The sequence below is a fragment of the Phasianus colchicus genome, chromosome 2, assembly GCF_987193195.1.
Source record: "Phasianus colchicus chromosome 2, bPhaCol1.hap1.1, whole genome shotgun sequence".
NCBI lineage: Eukaryota > Metazoa > Chordata > Aves > Galliformes > Phasianidae > Phasianus > Phasianus colchicus.
This window is the reverse complement of record NC_143437.1, coordinates 103670517-103684233: the sequence shown is the minus strand read 5'-3', so window position 1 is coordinate 103684233 and position 13717 is coordinate 103670517. Positions and strand designations below refer to the sequence as shown.

Sequence of the window (13717 nt, the reverse complement as noted above, 5' to 3'; positions counted from 1 at the left end):
TTGAATGTCAATAAAAAAAAAAAAGCAGCATAACAGCCATTGGCTGCTAAAGTGGCTATGCTGGCAGTTCTTCAGAGATGTTAAAATAACTGTAAAGTAGGGGAAGGACTGGGGCTGACTAATCATCAAGGGAGATGTGATCTGAAAGAGATTTGTAGATAAAGAAACGATCACGTGGATTGAAATGCTCAGCCAGAACTCCTGTGGTTTCAGGAGTTCTTCTCAAACAATCATGTCTTTGCTGAGAAAAGGTCTGTAGAAAATGAGGGGGCTCTAACAGGTCTCATTTATTTAACTTGGCAGTGTATTTCATTGCTAGAAGATTAAAAGTTTTTTTGTTTGTTTTTACTGGTGTCGGAACTTCTAAACCAGGAAAGCGGAACCAGCTGCCTATTGCTGAATGAGTATTGAGGCCATGAAGCCATAAAGAATAGGAGACCAGTCTGAGTGATCGCTTGTTTGCCTTACATCTGGGAAGTAATTTAGCTCTGAGACGGAGCTACAGAGGCTCCATAATCACCCTGGGTCACGCTATACCAATGAAATCTCTGTCAACACCACTGACTTTTTTTCCCCCCATCATCAATACTTCAATCACTCCATGAAAAAAATTCATTAACGGACCCATTTCTGCCCTCTGCAAAATACATAAAACGCCTTTCCCAAGTTCATCTGTCATTCCTCACCCCTTTAAATCCCAGCTCCTCCCTTCTGCCCACGCTCCAACTCTCCCTCCTTCATCCAGGTGCCTCCATCGCCTCTTATTACTCATTCCTGTTCCCACCTGAGATTTGCTCTCCCTGGGCTACGGCAGTCAGGAGGCCAGGATGCTGATCTTGATGGCAGACAGAGGCTTTGCTCTGCTGCTGTCTTTGCTGCCAAAGGCCACAATGGAAATATATCCCCATAGAAATGCTGCATTTTGTTAAATGTAGACGGTCATAGGAAACGTGGTTCTTAATATATTTTTTTCTAAGGAATCCTGAAATGAGAATTTTATTATTGTACCCAAATGAATACTTTTTCTTTCTCTTCTTTTGTAAAATGCAACAATTAATCCTTTTCCGCTTTTTTTTTTTTAACATTTCAGTTTTTTTTCTACTCCACTGGTGCCAATGACAGTGACATTCACGTTTTAGATTCACTTTTCCTTCTGCCCCCAACCTTTTTCTATTCCATTCTTAACTTTTCAAGCCTAGAACTTCTGCAGCTGAAGTAAAAATGACAATCAGCAAAGGCAAAAAGAGAGAAGGTGGATAAGCAAGAGCTTTAAGATTCATGGTGTTGTATTCAGTGGCAAAGAAAGGGCAGGAGGGGAAGAAATAAATCTCAATTTGAAATGCTTTCTGTTTATAAATTGTCCCTAGAAAAAGCTCAATCTGAATACCCTTAGTTTTTGCATAGTACAAAGCCTTTGACAGAGGAGGAAATAATACTGTTGGTGCTCTTGGTGCTTTACCAGTACAGTTGGCAGCATCTCTCTGGATGCAGCTAAACTGTTTAATGGAGGCTAAAGCGCTCTGCAATAGAACAAAGAAAAAAGAAAAAAAACACCACCTCCATTCTCTGCCAAACCACTGTTATTTGTCTAAAGAAAAGCTCTGAAACAGTAAGTGCAATATTGAGAAATGGACATTTTTACGAAGCAACGAAGGGCAGGAGAATTCAGAACTCCAATCCTGCCCCGTGTGCGCCAGATTCCACATGCAGTATTTATGTGTTGCACTTCTTTGTTACAGGAACTGGGCCTTATCAGTGGGTCTGTCTACATTCTTGGTATTGTAAGGTGTGCAGTATCTTGTGTAACTTCTGTTACAAACTCATACTGCTTTAAAACAGCGTCAGTATCAAATAAGACCTTAAATAAATGGTTTATAGATATTTTCACTAAATATGCTTACAAATGGTGCTTCTTAGAGGCCCCTTGGACTTAACAACCACAAACACAGCACACAGTTTTTAAACTGTACTCCTGAACTTGTGTGTATTGGCTCAGAAAGAGCTAGGCATCAGTTGGTAAGAAATCACAAAGCACATTAATGAAGCACAGTTTGGAGAACAACAGAGGTAGAAACAGAAGCACAGCTTACCACATTTCTTTCCTTTATACACATACGTATCTGGTCTCTGATCTAATTTCTGCATTATTTTTCTTAATACATAAAAGGTTACTTTACAAGTGCTACATCTCTCTGATCCAATTGCAGCAATTACTAATTTGCATATTTGGAAAGAGAAACAATTTCCAACATCATCAAAAAGAGGAACTTTATGTCCATGCGCTCAGACACATGACAGCACTCTATTTGATGCTTTTAATGTACAACACAAATGACCAAAAAATGGCCTATATTATGCCAGTCGTGCTGGGGGAAGAGATGTGTTCCATTAGTGATCTGCAGACTTCACAGAAACTAATTGTACTATGTTACACTTTTATCTTTAGCTTTCATGTCAGATGCTTGTTTGAATTAAACAAGAAACACATGAAAAAAAAAAAAAAAAGAAAAGAAATGCATTACAAAATCTACTGGGCATACATTTTAAAGTACTGCCAAATGTCTATTTACATGAATAGACAAGAAGGTTTCTGAAAGGTCTGGTAAAGCCTGGCTAGTCAATGGCAGCACTATTTCGTAGCCTGAACTTCAAGGCAGACTACAAAGATCACTAAATGAATTATCAGCATTTCTGAGCAGCCCTAACATGTTCCATCCGTGCTCTTTGTCATGAGTAAGGTACCCTGAATCCAAATTTGAGGATTTCTTTTACTCCTTTGTTTGAAATGACCATTAAGAACAAACACAAATTTTCAGAGAAAGCCTGCATTTCACCTCGTGCCTGTCACTTTGAACTGCAGCAGTAACAATGACACATTTCTACAGCAGAGTTTTGAAGATTGAGCTAGCTTATGTTTAAAGTTTCTCAACATTCCTCCACTTGATATTCAACTAAAACAGCAATTAGAATTTCTTATGGCCATGCTCTGTTCTTCCAATTCTATCATAGAACCGTAGAACGGTTTGTGTTGGAAGGGACCTTTAAGCTCACGTAGTTCCAACCCCTGCTGTAGGCAGGGACACCTCCCTCTAGCCCAGGTTGCTCACAGCCCCATCCAGCCTGGCCTTCAATGCTTCCATGGAGGGGCATCCACAGCCTCGCTGGGCAACCTGTTCAGTGTCTCACCACCCTCACAGTAAAGAATTTCTTCCTAATATCCAGCCTAATCTACCCATTTCCCCTCATCCTGTCACTACCTGTCCTTATAAAAAGCCCCTCTCCAGCTTTCCTGTAGGCTCTCTTAGTACAGGTGACTTAAAAAAGCACTTCTTTTTTTTTGCTTTGTTTTCTAAAATTCACATTTTGAGCTCATTCCTTTATCTCGCCCCACATTAGGGCAACTTTTTTTTGTCACCATAGAGCTCTCCCTAAGTAAGATCCTCTCTGCTGACATCCCAGACAAGAGTTCTCCTTGAGATCTGCCATTAACTTTGTACAACAAGGTGACTAATGAAGGGGACACACACACAGCTACGATGCAACCAATTGGCTGAACAAATGTAAATAAAAATTTCATGCTCTTATGAGAGCAGGTTTTTCCTATCCACTTGAGAACATAATTAATTTACCTGAGGTTAGCCCCTTTAAGTTACTAATCAACCACTAAGCATTACAGTAGCATTTCAAACTAATTCAAAAGACTCTTCTCTATTGAAAAGGACATCCTGAATTAAAATCATTGTGATGCTGTTTTGCATGGAGCAAAACATCCCATGTTTAAAAATGACAAACAGTACAGAACGCTGAATTGGTGCACAAATTTTCCAAGTGTACTGAAACCCTCATCAGAAGGATTTCATCTGAGTATTTATTATTCTCCACAAATCAGCCAATTCAGACTTCTGCAGTCAACATAAATACAAAAGCTGATGAGTAGCTTAGAGCCAAACCCAGTAAATAAAGCAACACTTATGATCTGTTGTTCCAGCTATGTTCTACATCTTCCATTTGAGAGATTATGGCACAGAAGGTAAATGACTGCAACTCAGGCAATAATTGAAAAGTTTTATGATGGAAAATAAGTCTTTCACCGCACATCTCCTGATTCCATCCAACAGAGCTGATGAATTACTGCCATGATCCCCATGAAGTTGAGCTTGGTATGAAGGGACATTAGGAGAGTCCCAGGCAGGATATTCTTCCATGACATTTGGCAAGGACAGTGTGATTACTGGCATCTAGAGATGAAGAAGCCTTCAGGGCTGAGCTGAATTAGCCCAGAGAGGTACAAACCAGAGATATGCATTTCCCAAAGCTTGGGGAGCCCCAACACACCGTATGCACTCTGTTATTTGCTAGGCAGATTTACTACGTGCAATGGCTCCACAGACTTGATGGTGAGTTTCAAAGGAAGGAAGCGTGTTGTGCAAAGCCCTGCTCTCCTGATGGGGTGTTTGCTATAGTGCAGAACTCATCCTTCTTCTCACCTCTGGCTTAAACTTGACTGGTATATTACAGAGGCAATGTTACATCCTTCGAAGACATACAAGAACAGTATGAAGCTAGGATTAGCTAGACTCTCTGCAACAAAACTGGAATTCTGTATATCAAGCTTTTTGCATAACAAACAACAAAAAAAAAAGCCACCTTGGCAGCACCGTTTCCCAGTTTCAAGGATATTAACTGCAGTACAGATGTGCAGGCAAAACGGAGCAAGGTGGAACAATTTCAGAGTAACTTGAGACTAACAAAGACAAGTTGCCAGGTTGCTGAAATTTTTTTTTTAGCTCTAACAGTCATAAACTATGGCCCACCGGCAACAGTAATTGGTGTACATCTGGTCCACTGAATCTTATTAAATTAAAACATTAAAAACGTTCAGATTCATAGGGCTTTACACAATATCCACAAGAAAGTTCACGAGTTGACGGCAATCAGCTGGTGCTAAAGATTGGGAATTTGTGATCCAGTCTATTCTGCATCAGTTTACATGGTTAACATCAGTAGGTCAGTAGGCATAGCCACAGCTACATCTGCCATTGAGTCCAAATCTTTACAGAAGCTGTCTCCTTTGATGAAACAAGACCTAAACTTTTACTAAGACCTTTATGCCAATGGAAACGTAAAACCTACCGCGCTCCTACCCGCGTTGCAGAGTGTATCAGCTGAATTTAAAAAACAACCCAACAACAACCAAAATGCAACAACGAAAATTCTGATTAAATCCTGCCCGGTCTCAACAACACAAAACACTTCCTGGGAGGTCTTTATAAACACATCTGAGCAATTTCCCCAAAGGCTTGTAAAACTCCTGACATATATCCTGTTACGGCTCACAGTGCTAAGACCTATTCAAGCAGTTTCATGAGCAAAAAAGAACTAATCTGGATAGAGGGATCTTATTTGTGGTTCCCGGCAACCAAAATTATTTTACTAAGGCCTTCATTTAAAGTGATGGATAAGAAGTAGCGATTCTCTGTTCCAATTATCCAAAAGAGATTGGGAATGGCAGCTTAATACTAAGATAATGTATCCAATATGCAACCCACTCTATTTTCTCTCCCCACTGAAAATAAAAAGACTAACACACACACACACATGCGTAGTAGCAAGCACTCCCTCCCACAGATTCAGGTTTTATAGCCTGTCATGGACAAAAGCAACTTCAGTTTAATGAGGGAATTCTTTTTAAAGTTGTTAGCTATGCCTCACTCTAAGAAGTAATGCCTGGTGACCCTGGGTGGGTTTTAAACCTGAACGTGTCTGGTGCTCTAAAAAGCTCAGTGGCTTCTGCACCGTAGTGTTTATGGTCTCATTTAGTAGTTTGTATTACTAAACTCCATAAGAAACAGGTAGTTTCTATGTGCATGAGGCACACATGTAAAAGCTAAACCACAGTGGGGAAGATCTCTGACTGGGGTGTATTCCTATACTGCATTGGGAAGGATTGCAGGCATAGTTTTGAATCCAGTCAATGGCCAAAGTAGCTGTTAAGGACATACACACGGTTTTTAAAGATGCAGGGATGACAGCAATATCCACCCAGTACCAGTCATGGGGCTGGGCGACAGAAAGAAAACTGCTTTTTAAAGAGAGGGATGTACTGTAATAGATAGAAAACCTAAGGGATATGGACAGACTGGTAAGCAAGAGAAACTGAACGAGCTGTCCTGCAGTAAAACCTTATTCAAGAACTTGCTCATGGGTGGAGAGGAGAACTCATCTACCTTACAGTTCCCATTACCAGGCAATTCTACCATGACACAGCGTTGTTTTTCTCTTTTGAAAGCTAATGTGGGAGCGGTGAGAAGGAGGATAATAAAGTTAACTCACAGAAAAAATGTTGTTACCCTGCAGAGAAGGCAAAAGAAATCTCAGTTTCCTTTCAAGCTGGAAGCATCATTCAGTATTGCCATCCTAACCAGCATCCAGCAAAGAGCAAATGGGCAGTGCGAGCTTATGGAGCAGCCTCCAGGCAAGACACATCCCTTAGCAGCAGGGTGCTGGCTTCATCAATTCCTTTCTTCAGAGGATTTAAACACAACCTCAACCTTGAGATTAATGACAAGTGCTTGAAGAAACATCCAAGTGCGGTCAGGCCCACGTCTCACACAGGCAGAACTCTGATTCCAGCTCCGAGTAGCAGGGCTTCTCACTGCAGTCTGTGAGCTGCTAAGGCAGATGTACCAGCACATCCAGCATCTTCACCCTTCCCTCCCCCACACATCAACCACAAAATTCCTGGACTAAGCGTTTTTGCCATTTCATTCATGTTATGCTATGGTTACCTTCCTAAATAGGGCTGACGGCCAAATTCCCAAGCTCTAACAATGCAATGAAAGATAACTCCATGCCAGGTATGGGTCTGTTGCTGCTGTCTTGGTAATCCTCCTGCAACCCCCTGGGTTTGGGGAAGCAAGAGGATGGATAAGACTATCGAAAAGGAGGGAAAAAATGGGATAAAAGAAGGCTGTGAATTGATCATAATGCTATCTTTTTGGTGGCTGCAGTGCCCAGGACAACCATCGCTCTCCCACCAGTTAGGTGCCGGGAATGAATTTAAAGAAAAAGTGCTTCATAAATGGCACTTGGCATTCTGTCTTGGCAAATCTCACCAGCAGAAGGTCAGGTACTCACCCAGCTGCCTTCGTTTCTCAGCGAGAACATCAGAGACCGGAGCTGAGGTATGGAACCGAGGTCCCGGCTGCGACACTTGCTGCTCCAGGACACCAAGGACATCAGCGCACGACACTGGGTTCGAGCACAGAAGCCCCACTTTAGCCTGAGCAGAACCTCCTCTGCTAACACGGTCGGCATGCAGATCAACCCCAAATCAGTGCGAAACTACAAACGTAAAAGCATCTCACAACGGAGAAAAAATGCGTGACATCAGGAACAATTCAGCAGCACGTACTACAGAGAACATGCACTACGCAACGCAAGGTCCTGCAGGGATCCTATGGCAGAGGCAGATAAATCCAGTTCATCATAAGTGCTTTTTGTCAGAGGGCAAAAGGAAACATGGGTAATAATGGAATAAGTGCTTGTCAGACCAGAATCCCAAGGGCGTACAAAGGATGTAACCCTTGTGTGCTAGCAAAGCTACTTGAGAATGACCTAATGGCAGATCGCTTGAAAACTAAACATTTATCTTGCATGCAAATGCTGGCCATTGATAGGGTCAGAAGTCACGCTCCTTGTGGTGTTTTTGTCCCGAATTTCCCATGCATTTCTTTTTGGTTATCTAACTAGGACTCTCAGTTTCTTTCTGGATCAGGGCCTAAAGCATTAGGTATAAAAAGAGGAATATTTAAAAAAAAAAAACAAAAGCGATGTCACTTTGGGCTCCAATCCCTTCGTTAAGATACTTCTATAAAAGTCCCCTTTTGCTGCATTGGAAGCTGACATTTTACATTCAAGCCCTGTGAATTCAGTGCTTCAATTGTAGTACACACTCCTTGGCAGGAAAGTGCATGTTCTCTGCCTACACAGCAGGCACATTAAAAAAAAAAAAAAAAAGAAAACCCAGATAAGCCTGTGACTGTTGAACAGTGCTGCACAATATTACTGATTTATTAACTTGGCTTGATCAATAAGGCTATCATCAAGGGCACATTTAGTTTGCACATAAATTTCACTTTCTAACAAGCACTTTCGCGTGCTCACTTTGGTTTCCATAATCTGATCCAGGTCTCAGGAAGCCTTCTTTAAGGGAGAACAGAGAAATCTTTTTCTAAAAAAAGGATCAAAGTACACTCAGTCGACTCTCAAACAAAAGGACAGTCAGTACTGTAGGAACAGCATGCTTACCTTTCCCAGCAAAAAGAAAAATAAGCTTATAGGTCCAAATTTATCGCTGCCATAAGTTCATCAACATCAATTGAGCTATTAAATGTGGCTGAATCTGGCTCATAGCAATTTAAAAACCTCAACTTTCTTTGAGAGTCTTCCATCAGTAAGATGCTAATTTAATGCATAATTTAAAATCCGCTGTCCTTTAACATTTTTACAGCATTTGTAAATAATTTAAAAAGAACTAAAAATCCTTTTAGATTCATAAAGCTGCCCCCCTTTTTCTGCTACAAAACAACAAAGACTTTCCAATCGAGAATGTATTTATTCTCTAAATCTGAAAGTAAAAGCTGCACGAAAGATGAGGAGAAACTGATTTACAAGATAAAACAATTAGCTCTGGGATATGTACATTAAGACTAATAAATTTCCCATCATGTTTTAAGGGAGTGGAGGAGGAATTTCAGATCTATTAGATTTTATTCAAATCCTACTCAAACGTTCGATTAAAAGCATCTGATGAAGGTAAGTGATGCAGTCACAAAAATAAAGAAGTGACAAAGGGGATTAGAGAGCTGCATCACTCGAAGATATACACTTGAATGGTCACACTTGAATAACCCATCCCTTTCCCTACGCACAAGATAACATCTACAATCTGCCCATTCCCGTAATTGCTTGGGTCTCGTTAAAAATATATTTCACAGTAAAAATGCTAACATAATATACTACATTTCTTTTTAATCCAACATCACATATCTCAATGGTTCTTATTAAAATCTTTCGTTCTGTGCAGACAGATGAAAATGCACTTTAAGATTCAAACAAGCCTGTGCAAAAACAGCTCAAGCCCATCCATCTCCCAGTTGGTTCCTCAAGGAAGCTAAACATCCAGCAAGCTGCTCCGACCAGACGTGACTGGCAGGTCCTGTTTGGGAATAGGAGGTCTCGAGGTGCAGCCCTGCATACATTCAGACTCAGCTCCACTACCACAAGAAGTTCAGTGCAAGATTAGGCAGTGGTCATATAATTTGATTTACAACAGAGTGCTAACATATGTTTCTTTTCTGGAAACGCAGCCATCATTTTCCTCAATTTTTGTGGTTTGTAGGTTTATATCAAAGCATTTGTGCTCATTTACTTCCCACATCTCCATGCTACCAGAAGGAAGCTGTCCAGTTCTCCTTTTTTCCCTTCAGCAGAACTGATTCGTAGACTAGCATGAATGCTTCAGCTGCCTCAGCCATCATCCTTCTAAAAGATTAATGGCAAACACATCACATACCAGGCTATAAATCTAGCAAATGGCTATTAGACATACTTTGCTGTCCACAGCCACACAATTTAAAGTAAAACAGATAATAGTATAGTTGTGGCTGCCATTACAAGAGACCTGCCACTTATTTTTTCCAGGCACTTCACTCTTATTTTTGGGGCGTGAATCAGATGCTCCATCAATATCACTGTGCTCATAGCAACGTGTGATGCTAAATAGTCTTTTGTCGGTAAATATAAATGGATAAGGTGAAGTCCTACTTTAACTTTCTCTAACAATTAATAGTTTTACATTCCTGTATTATTTACTCCTTGAAGATCAATTTTTTTTTCTGAGTGTCTGGTTTTGGCTACTGGACTCAAATGAAGAGGAAATCCAGCAGTGGGGTTGGGCAATGGCCCTGTGCTTCTCAAAATCCTCTGTAAAATGTCTCTTTTAAAAAGTTTACATTTGTAAAAGCATAGAAACTCCCACTCTCTTTCCTCCCAGGAAGTTAACACAAAATAAACCTCCTCTAAAAATAATCTCCCATTTCTCACAGAACTTCAGGGTTGCAGGGAGGAAGCGAAGGGTTATTGTGAGCCCTAAATAACGCAGGTTGGTTCTGTAAGCCGTGCAGGGACAGGCAAGCTAAAATTAAATGACCTTCAGTAGGGATACCTCACCTATAACAGCAAGTCACAATCTGATCTTCCTAATTCTCCTCCTCCACTGTTGCGGAAGCTGCTCTTTCTGCTGGGATGGCTGCAGGGCAGGCAGTGCCCTTGAAACCCCTCAGGATGATGTGCTGGGGAGACCTGCCCAGGGTCTTTGCAGATAATACCCCCTAAGAGGCAGCGTGGCCTCTGCTGAACTCACTGCTGCTTTCAGGAGAGGTAAAGGGAGCTTCAGCTGATGTTTGTGCAACTGCTGCCTCCAGGACTCAGACAGAGCCTTGATTTGCTATAATAAAGCTTCAATTAGAACCCAAAGTTATAAATACCTAACGGTGCTGATCAAAATGGCCAACAATCAGAATGAGAGAGGAGCTCAAGCAGGACCAAAAAGCTCCTATTAAAAAAAAAAAAAAAAAAAAAAAAAGAATCCACAACAGATAAAAAACACCTTTATTGCAAATCCAAGATCTCCTTTCCTATCCACAGACTGTAACACATTAACTTCAGGTCCGGGCTTCAGGCAAGCACAGATTGTGCACCAAACTATCTGTAGCTTATTAGAACAAAACAGAACCTTGATTTTTAGTTTTGTTTTATATTTGCTGGTGAGTCTGCATCAAATCCAAATGTGGATCACATGCTGAACTCATTCATACAGACTCATTAAAAAGGACCTTACACCCAACACCTACCAAACACCACTGCCTCAGAGTCACAAATTAAGGCCCTCTGAGTAGAGAGACAAACAATTACATCAATAGATGCACACATATATTTATATGCTTCCTTCTAAAAAGAAGTTTCCTTCTAAAGGGAGTCCAAATTCCATGTACTAAAGGAGAAAAACGAGAGATAAAATCCAGCATATTAGCTGAGGACCTGCTTTTCCAATGCTGCATGTGATTAATTATGTGATTTATTTTCAATGACTGGCTCAATCAATCCCGATCAAATTAACAAAGACAATGATCAGAAATACCAGCGAAAACACAATACAAATGATTTGGTTCCAGGGGATCCAATCAAATGAAACAGGATTAAATTAACCAGTGATCGGATTAAGCAGAAGTTGCTGTATGAAGTCAGAAACGTATCCATACTGTGGGCCATTTGCTGCAAGGTTGACATTTCCTACCCTTCACAGAGCTCTCAACAGAGTTTAAATAAAGCTGTTTTTCCTAAACATCACAAAGGTATTGTGGTAATTATTATTATCCACGTTATTATTATTATTATCCATGTTATTATTATTATTATTACCCAACACCATAGTATCTCGGTCTCTGAAACAGTAGATGTTCTCTAAAGAAAAAATTCACCCAGAGCCAGCAGACTGCACCTGGAGGAGTCTGCAGTCTGTGCATGACACTGGGATCAAAAGGTGACAGAATATCAGGGTACAATAAAAAAGAGAGAAAAACCCATTGAATTCTTCAATGTTAGCAAAGCACAAAGAAGAAAAAGCTTCTGTTCAGCAAGGAGCATTAATGAGGATTGCCAATGATACAGCTGGAAATGTAGTTCTTACCTACAAGTAAAAGTAAATGCAAGTATCACAAAAAAAGTACTTCCATTTGCTAAGAACCAAAGCCTGAATCAGCCAACAAGGTCACAGAGCACTGCACAAAGACCTGAGAATGCCTTCAGATCACCCTGGTCCAGCTGGACCCATTAGCAGACAGCTGCAGAGGGACTTTGTGTCCAAAATCAGGCAAGAGAAGGGCTGGGGACATCAGGAGCCAGCTTATTAGGAAGCAAACAGGAAACCATAAATGCTGGGAGTCGGACTAAAACCAAATTAAATTCTTGCCTGTGTTTTTGTTTTTCGCTAAGAGAATCCTTTAAAAGATAAACTGTTGGGATGTGGAGAGGCATCCTGTAAGGACTCTCAATAAAGCCATTTCAGGATGCTGGCAGTCCTGCGGGTGGGCGTTGTGGTGGGAGGAAATGGGACTTGCCACACTGATGGCAATGCCCTTCACTCCACAGCCACCATGTTATGTACACTGTGGGCTAAACAAAGCCACAGCGTTTCTTCCAGCCTTCCATGTCCCAAAGTGGAAGGGACCCACAAGGAATGCTGAATCCAGCTCCTGGCTCCACACAGCATCACCTAAACTCCAAACCATCTGACCACCTCCCTTTCTTTATGAGCTTGAAAAAGTATTCAGAGAAATATTCCTCCTCCTTCCCTTCCCACAACTTAATCTTTTATCTTACACTGTCAACTAACACGGTGAGTATATTTTAGAGCATCCTCTCCTCCTAACCAAAAGATATCCCACATTAAGAATGCATTATTTTTTCTTGTCCCCTTCCTCTCCTGCTCCCTTAAAAACTCCCTCATTTGTATGTGCTGATTTTTTCTCATGTGCTGCTTTGCTTTTTTTTTCTTCCAGTCTCATTGCATCTTTTTTCACGAGTATTCCCAGTTTCATTTTCTTACTTAATTTTCCTCATGTCTCTATCTCTCTCCTCACCCTTTCTATCACACTTCCTCCTAAGTAGAATGAGAACCCAATTATACTCCTGTTAGAACTGAACTTTCAAATCCATCATGTGCTAGTGGGCTCAAAATTAGGCAAATAAATTCCCTCAACCCTACAAATTAAATTGAGTCTTTGCATATGTTCTTTTAAGAGCACAAAGATGTCAAGTATTCACCCAGCTGTCACAAAATATGATGAGCAGGCACTTTGTATTCATATAGATTTTCTAAATCGTTTGTCAGATTTAACAGAAATGCTAATGGATCCAAAAGTAAATTCTAATCTATCCTAAATATCTGCTTATTATTTGTATTATAGCAGGACTCAGAATTGTCAGCTGAGGATCAGGGCACAGACTCCATGCATTAGGCATTTAGCACACAAAGACAAAGATCATCAGGATGATATGCAGGTGTTATTTTGCACTTTCTCAGTTTTTCTCTCATTATTTTAACCAACACCCTCCTCACAGGTGTTCTCCACTTCAGTTGAAAATAAAAGTACCATCAGCTTACAAGCATGATTACCTAATGTGTCTGCTATTGAAAGCCAGGGTCTTACATTTGCTACTGCCAATGCCTTCCTCCCAGGTGTAAACTTTGAGGGGAAAAAAGTTATTACGAAGGTCAAGCTTTGCTTATGCTTTGTGTCAGTCAAAGCTTGTGATCAATGTGGGGCTGAGCAGGACATCACACAGCACATGCACCCGCTCTCTGCAGGTCTGGTGCATCCCAAACACGTAACATTCTCCATCCCAGCACAAAGTGCCAGTACAATCTTATTGCACAGCGAGTCCAACGCAGTCAGGGAACCTGTGATGTGATGAACATACCCTGGAGACTTGTTCTGTACATACTGTCGTGGCTGTTTGTCTAAAAACCTATTAGGGCACTGCTTAAAGCAAGAGGGCAGCAGATCCTGGCTGTCAGTGATAATCCACTGCCAAAATCAATAACGTTGGCAAGGTTGCTTCATGGATATTTACGATCAAAGAGCACATTTTC

The 13717-nt window shown here is 40.9% G+C and overlaps 1 protein-coding gene across 5 annotated transcripts in view; it reads right to left on the bottom strand.

Moving 5' to 3' along the window:
- KLHL29 (kelch like family member 29) overlaps positions 1-13717 on the bottom strand; it is a 403358-nt gene that overhangs the window by 142057 nt on the left and 247584 nt on the right. For 4 of the 5 annotated variants that reach the window (XM_090136444.1, XM_090136441.1, XM_090136445.1 and 1 more), the window contains one exon: positions 7138-7251. The exons of the other annotated variant lie outside the window; for it this stretch is intronic. In XM_090136444.1, the coding sequence (XP_089992570.1) occupies positions 7138-7251 (114 nt within the window). The remainder of the gene's footprint in view (positions 1-7137; positions 7252-13717) is intronic. 5 annotated transcript variants of the gene reach the window in all.